The following is a 21,938-nucleotide window of genomic DNA, read 5'->3' on the forward strand; positions in this document are numbered from 1 at the left end:
TTTTTCACATCTTAAGGTCCTGAGAATGTCATAGCTTGTATAAAAGTTTGTTGCTCCCRCACCTATCTTACATGTTTACTGCCAGCTCATAAAGAGCTTGTCACTATGCATTTTGCAGTTGTAAATGCAAGTGACTGAAAGTATTTTGGTCTCTCCAGTTGCTTTTGTATAAGCAATTCTCTATATYCTGTTTTTTCAACCCATTCAGATCATTATACAGAGTAAGACTTTCCTCGTGGCTGTGAGTATTAGGTAGACTGCCAAATTCTATGCATGATGATTTTCACTTTTTCTTTTCATGGATCTTGCAATTATTGACAAAAAAATTGCTTGTTCTTCAGAAATATTTCTGCTCTGCATCTCACAAGAACTGGTTTTGAGTTTTGAAAACTGGAATAGAAAAATTCATCCATTTGTTTTCTTGAATGGAGAGATCATGTGCTGCACTCTTGTTGCTGTTTGTAGGACATGTCTGTCTGAACTCTGTTTCCAGCATGGATGTTGGGATGGATGAAATCAAGAGCAACACTCTATGATTAGGCTTATTTTTTTTGTGACTGCTTCTGCCATTCAACAGGCTGTGTGGCATTGCCACAAGAATTGAAAAGAATGTCAATGTTATTTCATAGGTTGATTGCATGTATGTGAATACATTTTRCACTGTTCACCTAAAACTCCTCATTGCTTAGATTAGACCTACAGGTCTGTTCTTGGTCTCATCTGCTCTGCACTTTTATTTAAATCCCTCAAGACCATGTTTGGAAGAAGTTGCAACTAAATAAAGGCTGCTGAGCCTTTACTTAAACCGTTACTTGTACCTGTAAAACATTTTTTTCGTAGGTGCCACAGCCAAGTTGATTTTCTCTTTTTTTTTATCCTTTGAAGGCAAGTAAGCGGTGTGCTTTTCCTCTGTGCTTTTAGAATTGTAATCAGATTCTATGGGATCAACTTAGTTCCGTTCTAGTTCAGAAAAGGCTAAATGATTTGCATGGAAGTTAAACATGTGACATTATTTTTSTTTGTGAAAATTATTTCCTTTGTGAAAGCTAAGTTTTAGGTTAAAAAAGAACAAAACARTGCTTATTAATTTTATTTGCAAATAGTTTGAAGTGTATTGCAGGAAAATGTTGAATATGTTCGCATTTCTGCACAGAAAAGTATTTGAGGGAAGCAAAGCCAGTTCAAAAGTCGTGCTGTATTCTGTTTTTAGAAAGAAAATTATTCAAACTTAAGGGCTTTTTTTTTGAAGTTTCTTGTAAGCTAGTATGCCAAATAGAAACATGATGTCAATRATTGTAGTTACACAGTCTTGAACTTCAGTGCTTGTTGTGGCAAACCTTTCCTGCACATATGAAACCTCTGCAGTCCTCACCCTTCATCTCCATCCAGGAAGGGATCTCCTGTCCTGGGAGAGGGTTTGTTTGTGTGTCAGCCCTGAAAGCAGTATAAATAAATTCCACACTGGCATGGGCCAGCAGAGTGCTCTGTAAGTTTTAAGGTGTGCATGTAGATTGAAATGTTCAAGTGAGCTCAAAACCATGTGTTTCTTGATGTAGTAATTGTCTCCTGAGGAGTAGTGTCTGGTTATGTTACAACAGTCATTACTAGTAATACTACTTATTTTCTGTGTCCCCTTTCCCCGTGTTTGGATATGATCATTACTGGATGTGCCTGGAATACACTTACAGCTGTTCAGCTCTTTTCATGTGTTGTATCTGAAACAGTCAGATGAGGGCTCCAGATGACCATTGTCTTCCAAAGTTGAGGTTTCTTATGCATATAAAAATACCTGAGTAATGGAAGTGGAATACAAAAGCTGAATGAGCATCTGGTGTCCCTTCTGGGAAACATCCAGTTTCAGATTTGATTTTCCTCTCTTTTCCGTRGGGTTTTAACTGAGGCTTAGGCATGTGTTGAGGTTCTTGTTTGACAGAAGTGGGGAAACAACTTACGTGCCTGTCAGGGAGGGACCTATGCCAGCCATCTGTTTGTGACTAGGTGGTGGGAGCACCAATTAAGCACAGACTGAATTTCTAACATATCTTGTAACACAATTATATATAAAAATAGGATCAGTGTTTAACAATCATGCAATGACTGTGAATGCAGCATGATAAGCCAAGCTTTTCTTGTAGACTGTAAGCATAACCAATTAATGATGTTCYTTAATATGCATCATTCTCTGTTTATGGTACCTCTCTTAGATATTTGAGCATAGAAATGTATGGGGAAGCAGCTGTTTACTCAAGTCTCGATTCCARTGTTCCCTGGAGCCTGCATCATTGTTCAAGTCCCAAGAGCTGCAGGTTGCTTAAGGCCAGGCACCAAGTCCTGGTGCTCACCCAAGCCCCCTCTGTGTGCCTCTGTTGGTTTGAGGTGGCCACAGTACTTACTCAGGGACAGTAGGATGTGCTTACTCAGAGACAGTAGGATGTGCTTGCCCCACAGTGTTGCCTTAATCACTGTGGCCTTTAAACCAAGATGAAAGGATTATGGAGGGTCTCTAGAAGTGTTGGTCTACTGAGCTCACTACTGCAAGCAGTGAGTAGTTACTCAGAGTCAGTGTACTGAGTGGCAAACGCATTGAGCTGTAATTCTGATGTTGGTTTAGCTCTTCTGAAAGGTAAAAATAATTTCAGTCTTCTGTTCTTCACACCACATCTGTCCCAATGCTCTGTGTTTCCTGAAGTAACCAGCATTGTCTTATAATAACAGGAACTCAATTTAGTTTATCCAGTTCTTTAGTTTTCCATGTGTGCATTGGTTGGAGGCAGTGGTAGTTGGATAAGCAGCAGGAGCACATTGAAGTGTTTATGAGCAGAGGATGACAGACATGTTATAGAAGTCTGTCACTCCTGAGCAGCTGAGCCAACTTATGTGTTGTGCTTGGAAGTTCATCTTTTGTGGATGATTAATTTCCATGGAAGGACAATTACATTTCTGAGCTGACAGGAGGCAACACTGGCTGTTTGGTTTTTTTCTTTTTTAAGCTTGAGTGCTGAAAATGTTTATTTATGTTTTCTTCTCTGCATCCTCTCTTGCTCACTTTTCTCTCTCCTCACAGGCAGCAGTGTGGAGTTTGACTGGTGTGCTGTCTCCAGTATCCGCACGCTGCGTCAGCTCGGCAACAAGACTGTGGTCATGAATTGTAACCCAGAGACAGTAAGCACAGATTTTGATGAGTGTGACAGACTGTACTTTGAGGAGCTGTCACTGGAAAGGATCCTGGACATCTACCAATATGAGGTAAAGAAAAGCAGAAGTGCTATAAAAAGCCATGAAGCAACCCAAACCTTTCAAAACTCCTGTCACTAGCTTGCAGAGAAGCTGGGGGTGAGCGGAGAGACCTTGCTCACAAAAGCTGTTYGCTTTGGATCCCAGTGTTGCATTTTACACATCACTGATACTCCTAGCAGTCTGCTCARTAAAGAATGCCAAGTAAATATTAAATTATTTTGCAAGATGTCATATTGTAGAATATTTGCAAGCAGGCTTAATTTGCTGCACAGGCATTTATCACACAAATTGTTCTGCCCTTGCGCTGCTGGGCTTTGGTAGTTAGGCACACCCTTGATTTGAAGCACACCCTTGATTTGAAGCACAACTTCTCCACCTGGAGCAATAGAAGGAGTTCTCTGCATCACACCAACATGTGCTCAAGAATTTGTAGGCTTGGCCTTGTAGCACAGTTGGCAAGTGGATGTGGTCCAGTACACAGACAGCCAGATCGGGGYGGGGCACTGGGATTGCCTTCAAAGCAGAACATAATCTAACTCCTGATCCAGACATTGCACTGTTCTCTTAGCAATTTTCAAGTGTTCAGATGTGCTAATCTAAGAGATGGAGAAGAGTCAAAAATATATTTGATAATGAGGGGATATATAATGTAAACAATTGGCCTGAATATGGAAAATGTTGATTTCTAGTGGGTAACACACTCATYATCCACAAACATGGATTTGCAGCTGAGGCTTTTAAAGGTGCTTTCAGGAACTTCACCTACCCTGAAATTCGGCACAAGTTGTCAACACAGCTTGCTGACTCAACTTTGCAGAACCCAGGCCATGTTAAACTTGGGATTTTTCTTGGCTCATTTTCCCAGTACATGAGGATCTGAGCTCATCTGCTTTGTGAATGGATGCAAATTTCTAAACGGGTTTTGTAATCTGGCCATGTTTTGATCATTCCCAAATTTGGAACCAGGCAAAAGTACATCAGAATTTAAGTCCCAGACTCTAGGCTCTGGTCTTCAGCCATTTGCAAAATACTGTCTACGACCATTTTTAGATTGCATGTTCATACTTCCCTGTTTGTACTGGTTGATTTAAATCTTWAAATTTTTGTGTAAACAGAGACTGCTACTGGAGAACATGGATTTATGACTGCCCAAAAGATTCTGGTAGTTCTCTGGATTCTTAAAGGCTGGTTTTTGAATGCTTTAGGATTATCCTAAAAGAATAGAACCTTTGTTTACTTAATAGAACTGAACTTCGAAGCAGGGGCATGGAGGAAAGTGGTGTGACAATTTGTCAGACAGAAACCACTGATGAAATACAACATCTAATTACTGCAGGATCAAAGAGAAGGTAGAGACAGGTGATGAGGGAACTCATTTTGACACGGAGTGCTAAGTAATTAGCAGATTGGATAAGAAAAAGATGTGAAAAGAATACTGAATGCATGTTGAAACTTGCATTATTTTGCTTGTCAGAGCTTGGCCATTTTGATGGGAGGCAATGCAGATCTCCAGGTGTAATAGCAGCATCTGGTGATAGCTAAAGAGAAAAGAACACTGTTGGTTATTCCCCCTGTTCAGCCAGTCATGCTCATCAGCTAGACCATGCTTATGCTTCTGGGCATGTTTTCAGCCTGCCCTGCTTGTGAATTAACCAAAAAGTGATTGTGAGAGGAGACAGGGCTAGGAGGAAGCAACAAGAGCTGAGGTGGTGGGAATCAAAAGAGGATAAGTGAGTTTGCAGAGGATTCTGCTACTCTGGCATGGGTGTGAAAAAAACACACATGGCTGGTGGTGCTGGAAGTGTTAAAGCTATCAGAGTCCGAGCATCCAAAAGCAGTATTGTGCTGTCTAGTAATTGCCAAGATGAWTAGTAAATACAGATAGTAAAACCACTTTCTTCATCAGCAACCTAAGGTAATGGTATTATTATGCCTAATTTGCAAGTGGGGAAACTCAAGAGTAGAGAGACTTGCACAGAGTCAYGCAGAAGACCTGGGGACAGAGCCCAGACCTGCAGCACAGTGGAGTCTAAGATATATTATTTGTTACACGTAATTTCTTTAAAAAAAAACAGTAAGCCAAATCCTTAACAGAATACTTCCTCAGGCAAATGCAGTTGGAATTCAGGCCCTAAGGAAAAGATCAAATTAAAAATTAATCTCATTGTGAGATCCCTCACCAATCYTATAGATTGCCATCTCTCCCAGCTTCACATAGAAAGCATGAATAGTGTCATGCTTTCATACTGTTCTTTTAACCTCTCCTGCTCATTTGCCTCCTCTGGTGTTTCAATGGACAATTAACTGTTGCAAATAACTGAAAAGTCATGGATCATTGGCAAACTGTATGTAAAATCACCAGCAAAAAATGGACACCACCCAYCTAAGTAGAGATGATATTTCAGCTCCCTGAGCATTGTTAAGATGAGCAGCAAAGCTTGGACAGCCGTTAAGGTCAAGTAACTAGATGAACTGACTTGTGCCTGTTTTTCTGATTAGATAAGTTAAGTTGCATTGAGGAGTGAGTTTACCAATGGGACTGAGGCAGCTGCAACCTGCACACCCAGAGATGCTCACAGCTTCACACAGCCCTCTGCCAGGGATGTACTGAGCTGTCCTTCTTTCTCTTCCTTGTCTTGGTCTTCTTTAACCTCCAGTTGACATTCACAGCTGCTGTGACTCACCAGAGTGTGAGCTCTGCATAACAGAACCGTTCATTGGAGAAAAGTTTAGTTTGCTGTGAATGTGCAGAGTTAGGTGGTAATCTGTGAGGAAAATAATTTAAAAAAAAATTCCTTCCCTCAGATGTATTGGCTTTTTGTTTCCAGAGATGTTCCCTTTTTATTTTAATATCTCTCTGCTTGAGGACCTCTACTGATTCATTTTTCTGTTTCAGAGATCATTCTGAAACAATTCATAAAACTAAAGGGGGCTCTTAGGTACAATTTTAATGGTCTAATTTGTTTTCAAACTCAGGGAAAAGGAAAACCCAGCTCTATTACTAATGWGATAACTGCAAGGTGGTAATAAAAAGAGTGATTTTTGTTATAAAGGGGAAAATAATCCTCTCCAGGCTTCTCTCACAGTATTATGTATTGCGTGTGTTTTAAAGATATCTAATAGCAAGGAGGTTAATAATTTTGTTTATAATTAAAATATGGCAGATGAAAAATGATACGCAGTGGTGTCCTTTTCTGCCTGCCCACATTTCTCAGTGGAACAGGACCATGGTTGCTCTTTGGGTGGGAACACTCTTTGGGAAAAAAACAGCGGAATTTTAAAGTAAGAAGTAAKCAGCAGCTAGGTTCAGTTTATGGTTCTTTTTGAGTAAAAATGAGTATATGAYTCTTTGCTATCTGCTTGAATAAGCCATCTCATCTGACTCCTTAAGGCTGGAGTCCCTAATTCTCTCCCAGCTTTGATGTAGGCAGTATTTGGATTTTAGTGGATCAGTAACTAGAATTGTTTTAAAGGAAGAAATAAGCAGAGCTGAGGAGAAGCTGTTAGCTGGGACACCTCACATTTCACATATGTCAACGATAGATTAAGATGTTGGTTAACCTTGGAAGCAAAGCCACTTTGACTTGTTACCTTCCTTCCAAGATGCAAGGAGGGATTTTCTTATTCACGCTCAGGTTCTTATCCATGTGGTAAGGGACCCAGGGACTAGAGAGAATTGGATGGGTCTGGAATCACTAAAGCATATATTTCTCTTCCAAGCTGGAGATGGTGAGCTCCAATGTCATGAGACAAACCTTTGTGGGCACAAAACAGCCCCTGTTCTTTTTCACTGCCTGTCCTAAGCTCTTTCAGAYGGCTGCTGTTGGCTGGCAGTATCATAGTGTACCATAGGTGACTGCATGGTGAAAGGGAAAAAAATCATCTCATGCTGTGGATTAGCCTGTTGAGCAAATAACCTTGTAGACCTTGGGATAGTAAGTGCTGTCTAAACTCCAGACTGTTTCAGTGTATCTTTATTATGGTCGGAAATGACCCTCATCAAAGTTGAGTAGGGATTGTTAATAGCATTTTTTGTCTATTTTTGCACAGTCACATAGACACCATCCTGCTCTCAGTTTATAGTTTTGCCAGTCCAAACCTGCTTTAAATCCCTAATGAAGAAATTCCTTTTCCAGAAAGGCCAGTGGAGCTGACCTCCTTCAGRAAAAACATACTTGTTAATTAAAAGAAAATTGTTCTATTACATGTTAGAGCCAAACCATGGATCACTTGATTAATGTTTCTTTTTGTTAGAAGTGGGAAAATTTTAAACCCATTTGGTTCAAAGAGTCCTTCACTGAAGCTGTTCTGTGGCCAGATTCTCCTTCGGGCAAAGTTTCACCTGCTTTAATTTGAAAGTAAAGTGCTCTTTGTTGTGGGTAATCTAAAACCTTCTTTTCTATTGAAAATTTTCACACTTGTCTAGACTGTACCTGAAAACATTAGGGGTTCCATGTAAAAAGAAAAAAACCCTTTGTACCTGTGGTAGGATCTGTGCAGGCAAGAAAACTCAACCTGTCTCTTGTTACTTACTGTTYATTATTTTCTCATTTAAAACGTGTTGCTGCCCAGTGACAGACATGAAATGCTCCTTTGTGGCTGGAGGGTGCTGTGCCACTGTCCTGCCTCATCTGCCTCTGGAATTGGGGTGCTCACAARCACCCTGTGTGGAAATGAGCACGTGACAATTTGCTGAAATACTTACTGCCATCCAGGGCGCTATCAGAAATAAGGAGTTAGTCAGGAATAAGGAGCAGAATATCCAGAGCATTGCAGGGTGTATGATATGTTGGGCTCTGTAGAGCTGGACTGTGCTTAGCTTTGTTACACTCCTTGAAGACTCAAAAGGCAGGTTGCTTGCTTATTGAGTAGGAGTGCTGGCAGAAAAAAAGCCTTCATAAATTCCAGTGGTTTCCCATTGCCTCTCTGCCAGAGTTTACTGCCTTGCATCTCTGGAATAAAAAAGATTTTTCATGAATATCTCCTCCTCTGGAAATGTCTGACCATGAGCATGGCAGAGGTTGTTTTCTCCAAGAGCTAGACTGCAAAAGAAGAAAGGTCTCAGCRTCTTTGTTCATGCTGCTGGGTCCAAAGGCCACAGCAAGGAAGGGGGTAGGCTCAGCTGTAGTGAGAATGTCCAGGAGCACATGGAAGGGACACCTGACCCTACAGAGCAGAGTGTTGAAGTTTGGTGTGGGGCAATGCATGTTCTTAGTGCAGTGCCCTTCCTCTGCAGAGCAAGGCAACGTGTGTCAGCTCAGTGCTTACCCTCACTGCAAAAGCAGAAGCACCTAAACATGACAGGCAAACAAGGTAACAGCMTGTGGTTCAAGGGTTGATGTGCATKCTGCAGATTTCTCTGGTTTCCTGGAGAATTTGACTTCCAGATATTGCTGGGTTTTGAGAGGTATTAAGGAGGATATTGCTGTTTTAAGGAGGCTACACACTGCAAATCACGCTTTGCAGCTTGGGTGCCTCTAGATCAGCATAATTATGATAAAATCACAGAATGGCTTTTATTGGAAGGGACATTAAAGATCATCCAGTCCCACCCYCTGCCATGGGCAGGGACACCTTCCACTAGACCAGGTTGCTCTAAGTYGCATCCAACCCAGCCTTGGACTCTTCCAGAGATGRRGCAGCCACAGCTTCTCTGGGCAACCTGTGCCAGGGCTTCACCACCCTCTGAGTAAAGAATTTCTTCCTGATGTGTAATCTAAATCTCTCCTTTTCTAGTTTTAAACCATTTGTCCTTGTCCTATCACTATGTGCCCATGTAAGGAGTGACTCTCCCCTTTTTTCATAAACTATCTTTAGTCTCTGGAAAACTGCAATAAGGTCTTCCTAGAGTTTTTCCTCTCCAGGCTGAACTTGAGWGGTTCATCTCTCTCAGCCTATCTTCATGGRGAGGTGTTCYGGCTCTCTGATCATCTTTGTGGCCCTATGATCTATGTTTGCAACAACATGAAATGGGATGTAATYGAAATATTTTATTCTTGTTGTGACAGCTCTTCCTGCTAATATGGACATGACCGTGCTCCTTTCTCTCTTCCAACAGGGATGCAGTGGYTGCATTATATCTGTTGGCGGGCAGATTCCCAATAATTTGGCAGTACCACTGTACCAGAATGGAGTGAAAATTCTTGGCACAAATCCTTTGCAGATAGACCAGGCAGAAGATCGCTCCATATTCTCAGCTGTTCTGGATGAGCTGCATGTGGCCCAGGCTCCTTGGAAGGCAGTCAGCACACTGGTAAATTGGGATTTGYATCTGGAAAATGCTGAAGCAGTTGGGGGTTGAGATATGCATCTGCTCACGAGGGATTGACTCACTGATACGTTTCAAGATTCCAAAGGCATTTATTTGACAGTTTTTTACTGCCTCTGTTTAAGAACTTTTTGATCGCTGTAAATCGATGCTACGGCAGCGCTAGGAGTGGGTGGAAATTAGAAGGGAATTGTCTTTAAATCACCTTACAAAACCTCGGGTATACACCAGCAGAAGTTCACACTRCTGGAGTCTATATATCCTGCTGGCCTTGAGATCTCTTCTAGCAGGTGGAGATTGCAAAGCAATAGATATTTGTTGGCACTGCTCTTTTTTCCCAGCGGAGGTCTATGGACAGGGAAGGTCTGACGGTTACAGCTCTGCAACCAGGAAGTTGTGTTATGTTTAGTGAAGGCTGCAGTCCACAACTTCTTTCCCCTCATCTTAATTGCTAGTAAAGTGCAAATGTAGTTAGAATTGGAATTTTGGAATGACTTTATAGTATCTTCTTGTTCACACCTTGTTTTTCCTCCCTTTCTTTAGAGAGATGCAATTGAATTTGCAAGGTCTGTGAGTTATCCTTGTTTGCTGAGGCCCTCCTATGTTCTCAGGTAAGGCTCAGCTGTCAGGACTCAGCAAGGTGGGTTATGAACTCCAAAAACCTCTCTGAGACAAGGGAGAGCAATTTCAGGGGATGTGTGGAAAACACTGTGCTAGGTTTACATGRCATAAAGCTGCCTGTGAGACAACTGCTCAAACCAATCAATAAAGCCAATGGATCCCTGAAGATCATCAGCTGCAGATCAAAGGTACAACATAATCATAAGAATGTATTCAGCTTTATTACCTTTTGCATACCCCAACGCCAAAACCATGAACTATCTGGAATATTCTTTGAGGTTCCTGAGATTGTTACCTGGATAGTTAAGTCAGAAGATTGTTTGCCACCAGGTAAAACAGAAGGGAGTCTGCTGAGGCCATTTATTGAGATAGGCATCTGCTTCCAGAAAATGACAGTGCATCTTTTGAATTGAGCTTCTTATTTGCCAATCTTCTCTGCTTAAAGGCGTGTTTTATGTCCCTGCACTGTGACAGCGACTTCTCATTAAACAGACATTGTACAGAGTCCCTCTTTTCCTGTTGCCAGACTTTTTGAGCAGGTTACACCACCATGTGCACACAGAAAACTCAAAAATTCTGAGTGATTGCTTTTCTCTGTGAGAAGTTTCTTCATAGCTGGGTGACTTAGTACAGAAGGGCAGTTTGTTGGGCACAATTTATAAGTGAAAATAGAATGGACACAAAGTCTTTTCCTTATGAAGGGTATACATATCAAAATTAAGAAGCACAGCATCAATTTTCAGGGCTGAGCCGAGCACATTTTTTATTTTAAAAGAAAAAAAGGATAAGGGTTTCATCAGCCTTGAAGGAAATACTCTTTAGAAGAGACTCCTGAATGTAACTTTCCTATCTGGTCTCTAAAGCTTGCAATGGGGTTGCAAGCAATGTTAGAAAAGAGCTCTCAGGTCTGGAGTAAAGTTTAGTTAAAGTATAAAGTAAAAACTGCTCCTGATGTAATGCTTCAGGTTTTTAGGGAACACTTCCTTTGGTGTGTTGTTTGCATCAGTATTAAAACCATTATTGGCCCTTTTCGTGTTAARTATTTGCTAACCTGTTAAGTATTTGTGTGTTAATGCAGTGTAGGAAGACATCAGGGAGAAAAATGAAACTGAAGGATGTAAAACTTGAGGAACAAGAGTGTAAAAAGCCCTAGCCTGTCTGGTCTCTGTCTGCAGAAGAGCAGCATGTCCACAGCTAGACTTCTTTATCCTATGAGTAGATATGATCTTTTATATTTGCCAGTTTCTTTGGAAAACTAAATGCCTTTCCCTRCCAGTTATGTACTGTGTGCACCAGCTGACATCCTCAGTGGTGCTAGTGACACAAGTCCATGCATTTCTTGAACTCTATTGATTTACATCAGCTGAAGAGGTAAATATAATCACCTTTGTATCTGTATCTACTTATCTTAGAATAAAATGACTGATTTTTGGGTTAGATCCTTCTTCTACTTTCCTCCCCCAGCCTTTGTGGCTTGCCCAAAAAAGCAAAGGGGAAGCTGCACATCTGTGGTAGAAATGGGTAATGTAACATTCTTTTTTTTTTAAAAAAAATCTTGTCTTTAAAAGGGACCTGAATCCCTTACTCTAGACCCTTGTTCTCCCAGATCCTTCTCTTTGATATTACTGACAGTTGCAATTAAAGCAGCCTTCAGATATCTGCTTTACTGTGTCAGCTCTCTGAAGGAATGAAATGTTAGGGACCACGGTGAAATGAAAAGAACAGAGTGTTTGCATCTGGATTGACAGTGTCACAACCATTGCCAGTGACCTGTGCATGCTTCAATTCATCTGTCCCTGAGAAGCAATTGGGCTAAAGGGTGTGTTTGTCCTCAGCTCCCAGATAAAAGTGTGGGCCTTACTGGGGCTGGCTGGCTGGGGAAACATCTCCCCCAGCTTAGGAGGACCCTCAAAGGCTTGGCTAAGGAAGGGGGATATGGCAGCAGTACTAAGGCTACCAAAACCACAGTTCWTTCTTTGTTTCTACACTGTGGTTCTGGGTGTCTCCTGTCTTCTCTTGGAGGAATAATGGAGGGTCTTGGGTACCACCTCTGCCTCTCTTTGAGTCAGGAATAAAGCAAGTGGCTCTCGTCAGGAGCTTGCTTGGCTGTCTGTCATACAGAGGTAGTTGGTTACCTTGTGAACCCTGTGYTCTGGTGCCTAACACTGATATCTCCCTAGAATTCACAAGGGAAGCTCACCTGGGTTCCTTTTCTTTCCTGCTCTCACAGTGGATCTGCAATGAATGTAGTATTCACTGAAGAGGAAATGAAGAAGTTCTTAGAAGAAGCCACCAGAGTCTCTCAGGTACCTCTGTGTGCTGCCACCTCTTTTTGTGTTTGCTGTATTTGTTTCATCTCTACTGTGTTTYCCACCTCTTTGTTTCCTTGTTGTGTCTTCCTCACTCTTTCCCTTCCTTGTCTGRGGAGGCACCATTGAGTCTGACTCCACACACACAAGGCACTGCTGCTTGTGGCAAACATGGTTGCTTGCTGCATGACCACTTGCACACMATGAGTTTTTAGATGCTCAGGTTCTGATCCTGAAGAGACTTATACTAGATTTCTATGCTATTTTTTTTTCCTTGTGTACTCAACATTGCCAAGTGAAGAACTTCTTCCTTCACCTAGTATTGTATATTGATGAAAGCTATAGTGTAGGTGAAACCAAGCTGGCAAAAMCCAAACCAGAACAAAAGTACTGTGTTCTGCTTCTTAATTAGRGAGGATTTTTCATTCTTGTCAAGGCTTTGTGGCCTATGAGTGGCTCCACAGAAGCTGCCGGTATTGGCTGTGAGCATCTTTGTGGAACATAGGCTTCATTTTTCTGGTTCCAAAGCCTTTTTCTGGTTCCATAGCCTTACCCCATCCAGCAGAGGATCTGCAGGTAAAGGGCCTGACTACTTCTTGKTCTGTTTTAACAAATTTGCTATTTCAGTGTTGTGTCATTATGGCATTTATGYTGTCAATAATGTTCAAAGCTTCTAGTGCAGGTTGAGACAGATGGAAGTAAACAAGGTTGTGTGCGCRTATAAAATCTTCTGGTGAAAAACTGCTGCAAGACAGAAAGTAACAGGACACAAACCACTAACTTTATGGAACAGTGTAGGCTTCAGCATTGTCCTTGCCTGCGAATTTACTGTTGCACTGATAAATCGAAGGAATTGTGTCTTGCAACTTTTGGAGTTGCTTGGTTTTTTTCAAAGCATGTATAAAGTGTCATTTATTTCATTTTATAATCRAATAAATAACAGGCAGTTAATATTRGATGGGACAGTTAAAATGTTGAGACACAAAGCTGGCCAGGAAGAATGCAGATTAGACTTTCTTGGAGTGGGTGTCTGGAAGGAGAAAATATTAGAAGAGAATTCTGGRGAGAGACAGAAGGAAGAGGAAGGAAAACCAATGTGTACCAGGGAAGATAGTGAGAGTCAAGGACAGGTTGTTCCTGGCCAGCTAAAATTAGTGGCAACCTCTCCCTGGGAAACTTATGAAACCAGGCAGAGAAATTAGAAAGGAATGGATCAGTTGCCTAAAAATGTATTACTGTAAAATAGCAAACAGCCACTCTACAAATTGGTTGAGAATGCCAAGAATCAGTTCCTTTGTGAAACAACATGTCCAATGAGATGTCTGGAAGGTTCAGATCAACAAAGAATTTAAGATCTTGGAGTTAAAGGCTGTCTTTGGGACCCAGGATTAGAGGTTGTTGGATCCATGCATTTCTTGCTATCTTCCCCGTGCCATGAGCTCATGTAACAGCCCATTATAGTTTTGGCCCAAATTTCCCTGTCATAGTCTGGAGACTTCAAACTTTTTTGCATCACAGGTTTTTGGGAAATTGTGCCAARTTTTTGTTGAATCACTTTGTACAGTTCACTTACCTGTGGAAATGAGGATATTAATAGATTGGTCTTTGGGGCTTTTGCTTCCAAAGGGTCCTGGGTGTTCTACAAATACTCTCTTACAATTTTTCCTAATTTTTTCCTAATTTTCTCTTCCTAATTTTTCTTGTCTTGATGACAGGATCACCCTGTGGTGCTCACTAAGTTTATTGAAGATGCYCGTGAGGTGGAAATGGATGCTGTAGCCAAGGCAGGACGAGTAAGTACTTTGTTTTTCTTTAACATTAAACTTGTTTTTTCAGGATCTGAGATGTGCAAAAATGTGTAGTTTGAATGATTTACTGTAGGGTCATGGGTTCATGCTGAAGAGAGTAAAGAAATAAGAAGAATTCATCTTAGGCTCAAAACTGCTGTGCTTGAACAGCTCCACCTATCTYATTGTATACATCTAAACAGTTATTTTTAAGCATTGCTTATCCACATAAATGAATCCTTTCCARTATAATTTTTACCAGATTTGTAACTCACTGGTTTAAGAAATTACTTTCATCAGAATTGTATCAGCATGGGTTATGGAATCACTTACAGGTATTTCTTTTATTTTTGTTTTGCAACTTCACCTTGCCTTTAAATATTCAGCAAAGGCAAAGAAAACCTTCTYAATTATCAGAAATATTCAGTTTTCAGTCTTAATTTTTAGCCAACAGACATGATCATGTTTTTGGTATTGAGGTCCTGTGCCTTGATGCATTTCATTCAATTTAAATCCTTAGGCCTGGATTTCCTCTGCTTGCTTTTCTCCATGATAAACACCACAAAAATGTGGGAGTAAAATAATATAACAATGATATTAGTCCATGCTTGCTCCTTTTGGGAAATGACGACTTTTTTTGTGTTCTGGCAAGCAGAACTTAGCTGATTTAAAGCCTCTTTTACTTTTACTTTCCAGGCCCACATGTGTTAGAGGAAGGAAGCCTTAGGATCTCCAAGCTGTAGTAGGTTTTATAATGTTCATGATTTGCTTAACCACGGTAGAAAAACCACTGATGTKGTATCCTCATTCATCTGCCCAGTGTCTGCTTCAGGCATATTCTTCCAAAATCTTGGTCAATTGACATTTTGTTCTACCCCTGGCTGTATCCTCATTTGGATACAGCTTGTTCAGGAGGCTGGGCTGTGCTGGGGGTGAGGGAGCAGTTTGTGAGAGGCTGAGATGACCAAGTGCTCTCTCATTGCCATATGCAGGTTATTTCACACGCTATTTCAGAGCATGTGGAGAATGCAGGCGTTCACTCAGGAGATGCCACGCTCATGCTCCCCACACAGACCATCAGCCAGGGAGCCTTGGAGAAGGTACGTGCTGCACTACTACTGGAAAGAGAAAAGGAAATGAGGGYTTGAATCTGCTTTTCCTCCATCAGCAGTGGAAAAATCAAATCGCTAATATTTTTTTTAAGGCCAGTGGGGTGTGTACAAGGGAAGGATTTCAGGGTGCCTTTGTGATTGGCTTGATCATCTGAGCTGTGTCCCAGTAATTCAAGCAGTAGCTGTGCACCCTTTTAGACCCACTAGATTTTTTCTGTTTCCTCTCTACCAGCTTCCATAGCAGTAGAGGATTGTCTAATTCATATATATGCTATGGTTCACTTTCCACTTTTTCTCCTACAATCCTTAAAAGAGTATGTCAGATGTATGATTTTCTAGCTACCTGCTTTTCCAAAAATAATATCAGAAAGAATGAATCTCACCTAATCTTGACTTTTCCCTTTCAAAAATAAATGTAGTGATACAGAGTTTGTTGTCAAGATGCATTTTTTAAATGAAATGTGCCAACCCCATGATGTCATCCTCTTAAGTGTTTGCTTGGAAGCCAGCAAAAGCTGTAATGCAATGATCTGTGCTCCAGTTCTGTTTCAAAGAACATCCAAGGCCTTGTTTCTGAAAATARTAATCTCCAGGAGCAAAGCTATTTAAACCCTTGTGTTCACACACCTGAGAAATAAGGCTTTTATCCCAGTTTGTTCCAGAGTGTGTCTGCTCAGGCACCTCCCACTATGACAGGACAGGCATTTTGGTAAAAGACTTTTAGGACACTTATAAAATGGAATAGTTACTCATTATGTCACCAATGTTATTCATTATGTCACCAAGAAAGGTATAAAATACTCCCAGTGTGCAGCGTAGGAATTGCTACAGGGCAAGGCTTTGACTCTGKCTCTCCTTTTCCCCTCTGCTTTTTCTCACACACAAAGCTGATTTTTACTTCTCCCCTCAAATGGGACTTCAGGCTGTAGTTTACCAGGGAAATTAAACACATTTTCTTCTGAAATGATGCTATTACCAAAATGGGGATACAGAGTGAAAAGYAGGGCAAAAAGCAGAGAAAGATTGTTTGAAGAAATCCACAAATGTGGTGATTTATTACCATGATCTGTCTATTTTGTGGGACTTAATTATTTATTCTATATACACACATTTACCCTTTATTTGTTTGGTTTTTATAGATAAAAGTTGCTACAAAAAAGATCGCAAATGCTTTTGCCATCTCTGGTCCATTCAACATCCAGTTCTTGGTGCAAGGCAACAATGTGCTGGTAAGAGCTGTTGTGAGYGTGGCAGGGCCCATGCTGTGCAGAGGTGTGTGGGTCCTGCATCCCAGCTTTGTTTTACTGTGGGCTGCTGTCCTTTCCAAARTTATCAGATTGGAATAGGATGGACAGCACTGGGACCTGAACCTCATCTGTGAACTGAGTATAATGTATTTTRGATCTCCAATATCCTCTCTCATCTTTACCTATTTTGGTGTTAAATTAAGCSTTCAAAGGGATTGGAAAGAAAGCAAGACAAGGTAAGCATTTAAACCTTTAATATAAGCCATGAAGATGGTTATCTGAATAGTCCTGTTAGCTGATAGTAGCAGAAGTACAGCAGTACCCTTTCTGGGTAATAGTTGGCTTTCTTTTGCTAATGGAAGGTCAGAGGAATATGAGCAGCTTATCGACTGAGGAAAGAGTGAATCAGAGGAAAACCTGACAGGGAACAGAAGAGATGCATTATTTGTGAAAATTCCTGTTTAGGCTATGAACTGAGTAAAATGTACTTATTGTTCCCCACCTTTTTCTGTTTCACACGTTGTTATTCACAAAGTCCACAGAGGGAGAGAACAGAATTTATCCTTCCTTGCTTTCCCACAGCGGTTCTTGTCTCTCTGTACAGCCCCTCCCCTCTCAGTTSTACCTTAACTGACCTATTCTTGCCCCTTTTCCCTCGCGTTCATTCTCACTGACAGCAATTCCTCTTCTGTTCTTGAATTCCAAGGTAGCTTCTCAGCAGGTCGCAGAACTTCTTTGTTACTTCTTTTGCTGGGCTGAATGACTTCCACATGTGGGTGAGGGAAGTCAGTACAGATAGCCCAGTAATTCAGGAAGTGCAATTACCATGGAAAAAGAACAGGTTGGGCTTCTAGAGGTTGAACTTGAARTCTGTGCCTATGTTTCCTTGCCTCTTGCACAGCACAGTGAATGAATTTTGGCTTCCCCTCAGTTCTAATATTCAGACAATAGAGATTAATCTCATCTGAAGAACATCAGGCTGCTTGTATCTGAGACTGGCCATTCCCCACCCGTCATCCCTGTCTTAATAATGATCCCTACTTTTGTGTCTCTTACTTGACAATCTGAAGATCAAATCTGCCAAGAGGACTCAGGGCTGATTTCAAAAAGTATGAAGCAATCTGTTTCTTCCCTGCACAGTGCCTGACCCTGGTATTTCTCCTTTTTTAATCTCACAGGTGATCGAGTGTAACTTGCGGGCTTCACGCTCCTTTCCCTTTGTATCCAAGACTCTGGGTGTGGACTTCATTGATGTGGCCACTAAAGTGATGATTGGAAAAGWGGTTAATGAGTCATCCCTCCCCACCATGGAACATCCCATTATTCCATCCAGATATGTTGGGATTAAGGTACCATTTCCAAAAGAATGACAAAAATCACAYCACAGAGCCAGCACATAGCACATTAATATACAATTAGTACGTTTATGCCCAGAGAGAACAATTTAGTCTTTGGCCAAAGGGCAAATTGATCTTTTGCAATTTCTGACAAAATAATCTATCTGGAAACTTTAGAGACAAATTAGAGGAAAATTATCTATTGAAATGAAATCTTTTATTTTTAGTTTCTAACTTGCTCTAAATCCTGTTTATGAACTACACAATGAATTTATAATTGCGGAGTTGAACACTGAAGTTCAGACTTTTTCATGATACTGTCTAATACAGGTGGACATGTAATTCCCTTTATATACACCACTGGTTAAAATAGGGGAGAAAGTCTCAGATCCTTTGATTTCAGTAAGGCCAAGGTTTTACTTTTCATAATTACTCTCTTGTATAGCAACCAGGACAATAAAGTGTTCTGTAGATATTTTTAAATGCTTACTGGAAGAAAAAAAAAAAATAATTGAAGCTCCTAAACATAAAAATCTACAACAGTTGTGTGGAAAATCCAAGAGATAATGAGAATTCTTCATACAGAAACTTTGAAGYTTTAATAGCTTCCATATCAAGTGAAAATTGAAGAAGCATATTTCTACTAATAGAATGTTCAGACCTATTAAAATTAATCTGTGGCCCAAGCCAGTAAGTCTAGACGTAGCTTTACATTTTATTTTGATGCCACACATAAGCATTATCTAGAATTCAAACTTGAGACTTTTTTATTTTTGTGAGTCTAATTTATTTTTATTAATTTCTACTCTTTAGACCTGGGACTTCTGCACTGTTGTTAGCTGAACTGTCAAGAGTTTTGCCCRTCCTGGGAATGCTRGCTACAGAGCAGAAAACCCAKCTCTATTCTCGAAAACTTCCCTACAAAGCTTTTTATGCTGCTTGTGTCCTGTCTGGATTGGTCAAATATAAAAACCTGTTAACACCTTTGGAAATATTGAACTTTGAAAAATATTCCAGTTTAGCCTGTTTGTTGTTATTCATGCATYATATTTTGTATCCTCGTATGATTTATTGCTAGTAGTATTTACATGAAGAGAGGATCTTGTTCTTCAGCAATTCTTAAAAGAGGATAAAACTCTTCTTTCTCAGCATAGTTGTTCTATTATGGATTTGAGCACCACTCTTTAGGCTTTAGTGAYTGAAATACTGTCTTGCCATGTTTGCTTCTATACTGGTGCAAGTGCCATGGTCTGAYTAAGGTTAAATCCTGGCTAGAGACTGACTGACTGGGTTTTAAGTAGGGTTTATTTGCAGTATCAGAGTCAGCTCCTGATGATGCGTTTTCATGTTCATGCCAGACAAAAATTAGGGAGCTGGTGGATGGCTTTGCTTGTTCTTACCTTTTAAGACAATGTACATTAAAATAATTCACCTTGACTGCTGTATCTCAGTTTCAGTTGGCCACTGTAAAAATTTTCTCTTTACTTACTGTGGAAACAGAACTGATCTAAAAGTCACAAAGACATTTTTGGAGAAAATTCTTCAATTTCTGCTGTCTCATTCTAACTAGTCATTGTTAGGTGCCATGAAGCAGCAGCTGTCTTGTCTTCAGTGTTAACCTTGGAGACTTCCAGGGATTACGGCTTCAGATTTAAAAAGAGATTTTTTTTTTCAGCAGAGATCTTGCTGTCTTTGTGCAAATACCATTAGTGCTTTAAGGTGTGGAGAAACAGTACAGAAAATTACTCAGTAGTAGGAAATTATTTCCTTTCTTTTTTACATGTGGTCATTGTTTTTCTTTTTTTTTTTCCTCCTCCCCTCTCTGTTTCTTATTTTAAGATTAAATTAGACAAGAGGATTCAGAGAGTGTTGTAATCTAAGTCCTCAGATAAAAATAATCATCACCATCATCAGGGGGCTTCATATTAGCATAGAAAAGAGAAAAATAATTTGCAGTGTTTTATCTAGTTTCCACCAATAAAATGCATTCTTTTTGTGGAAGAGTTTTATTTCTGCAGATGAAAAATTTTATCGAGAGCAGCATGATCAGAAAAACCAACTGGATTCGGATAGTATCGCTCCTTGTTCCATGAATTAGGTGCTTCACAGCCTTTTTGTTTAAAAATGCATACTTAAAACGATACTGAGAGTGGGCTACCACTGATTGAAAACCTACCACGGGAACGTGAGCAGGAATCAAGAGTTAGATGATTGATTTATTGGTTGAATACRTATTTATTTGTTCCAGTGCATCATCAAGATGATGAGCGAACTACTTTGCAAAGTACTCTTTTACTTATCAGACTTGACCGCTGCTTTTTTGGATAAATTCATGTCTCTTTCTGTCACTTCAAAAAGGTAGTTGGATCTTTTTTTTTCAATGATCCATTAAATTTTATTCTTTCTCCCTCATTCCTCTTTCTTTCACCAGGCTCCAATGTTTTCCTGGTCCCGGCTGAGAGATGCTGACCCTGTCCTCCGATGTGAAATGGCCTCTACTGGGGAGGTATCTTTCAGATTTGCTTTTTTTTTTTTTTTCACTTTTATAAAAGTTGACTTTAAACATCATGAATCTTTGAAAAATATCTTATTACTACCTGAATCATGATGGCATCTGCAGCTTCTTCAGAAAACTGAAATTTTTTTTCTTGGTTGTAAAACCCATAATGTCCTGGAAAACCCAGTTTATTCAGCCACTGGATGTCCCTCTTTACCTGCATGTCAGCTCCCTGAGCTGGAGCTGGTTGATGTGACAGCCTGAAATGAGTTTATCTGGGAGCTGTCGGGTTCTGGGAGGTTGTTTTATGAATCATGTGCTTCTGTACAGACAAGTGGTTACGGCTCCCAACCCCATGGACACGTGCTTGGAGCAGCGACATTGAGACTCCAGGGCATGAGCAGATGGTCTTGGGATGTGCCAGTTGCTTAAAGGCAGCAAACATTTTTTGTATTTTCTTGTTGTCTGGTAGCCATCAAGGTATGTCCCAAGGTGMAAAAGGAAAGAAAGAGGCAGTAAATTTGGTGGCTGCAGGGACTGTAGGTAGKGTGAGCCTGGGCAGCTTTCTCCACTCCCTTTCCTGCCTGGCTGTGAGATGCTGCTGGAATGTCTCCTGGTGTGGTTGTGCCACAGTGTGAGGGCACAGGGCTGGACATCTTCCTGCCCAGGCTCAGCACCCTTACTCTCACAGRGTTTCCACCCACATTGCCTGAAATGACATTGACTCATGTAGAACAAAAGGTTTATTTATGAGTTATTGCTGAGCTACCAAGGGCTTCCATAGATACACCCAAGTGATCTTTAAATGTATATGCTCTGTTTCTTCTAGAATTAAGCGCAATAACAAAAACTTTTTCTGGGTCAGAATGCCCTCTTGTGAAGTGATTAAATACAGAGATAATTTGATTAGRCTTAAGTCTGCTGTACCATCACTAGGCAGGTGGCAGAGCCTGAGCTGCTCCATTGGATGAGCTTGGGTATGTCTGCAGGAACAGTTTTCACTAGGAAATACTTACCATTTTAGTATGAAAAAGTATTCCCCTCAGATACAAAGTAAGAACACCCTTAGGTCTCCTACATCTCTCCAGACTTACTTTATTTTACTCTTCATGATGTGTGGGAATCAGTATTGTAGGTTTCCTTTCAGTGTAGTTAATGGGCAGAAAAAAGTCAAGTGACTTCTATGACTTCCTGCTTTTCAGAACAAAAAACACGCAGACAATCTCCTCACCAAAAAAAAGAGAATAGAAATGTAACTAAGGACAAGAATTATTTTTCTGGGCTTTGTACCGAGAGAGATTAGCAGAGTCATAAAGGAGGGATTATTAATTTTTATGAGTYGGAAAGATCCATATTCACAAATGCCATAAAGTGTGACAGTTTTGAAAGTCTTTCTTGTAGTGAAGTGAGGAATAATGTCTTGCTTTGGTAAAATGCTCAGTTATTCCTCACAGACATTTTCCATACACATGGCTTGATCTGGACTTGAATTTGTCACATCCCTCTGGCAGAAATGTATTTTG

The 21,938-nt window shown here is 40.5% G+C and overlaps 1 protein-coding gene across 1 annotated transcript in view; it reads left to right on the top strand.

The window, feature by feature from the left end:
• Positions 1 to 21,938, top strand: part of CPS1 (carbamoyl-phosphate synthase 1) — a 75,875-nt gene that overhangs the window by 44,431 nt on the left and 9,506 nt on the right. The window contains exons 25-33 of the mRNA XM_057389812.1: positions 3,065 to 3,246; positions 9,296 to 9,490; positions 10,049 to 10,116; positions 12,357 to 12,432; positions 14,151 to 14,228; positions 15,215 to 15,322; positions 16,474 to 16,563; positions 17,760 to 17,930; positions 20,350 to 20,424. Coding sequence (XP_057245795.1) covers positions 3,065 to 3,246; positions 9,296 to 9,490; positions 10,049 to 10,116; positions 12,357 to 12,432; positions 14,151 to 14,228; positions 15,215 to 15,322; positions 16,474 to 16,563; positions 17,760 to 17,930; positions 20,350 to 20,424 — 1,043 coding nt within the window. The remainder of the gene's footprint in view (positions 1 to 3,064; positions 3,247 to 9,295; positions 9,491 to 10,048; positions 10,117 to 12,356; positions 12,433 to 14,150; positions 14,229 to 15,214; positions 15,323 to 16,473; positions 16,564 to 17,759; positions 17,931 to 20,349; positions 20,425 to 21,938) is intronic.

Source organism: Malurus melanocephalus, unplaced genomic scaffold (genome assembly GCF_030028575.1).
Source record: "Malurus melanocephalus ecotype Western Australia unplaced genomic scaffold, MMel_1.1 scaffold_20, whole genome shotgun sequence".
In the NCBI taxonomy this organism is placed as follows: domain Eukaryota; kingdom Metazoa; phylum Chordata; class Aves; order Passeriformes; family Maluridae; genus Malurus; species Malurus melanocephalus.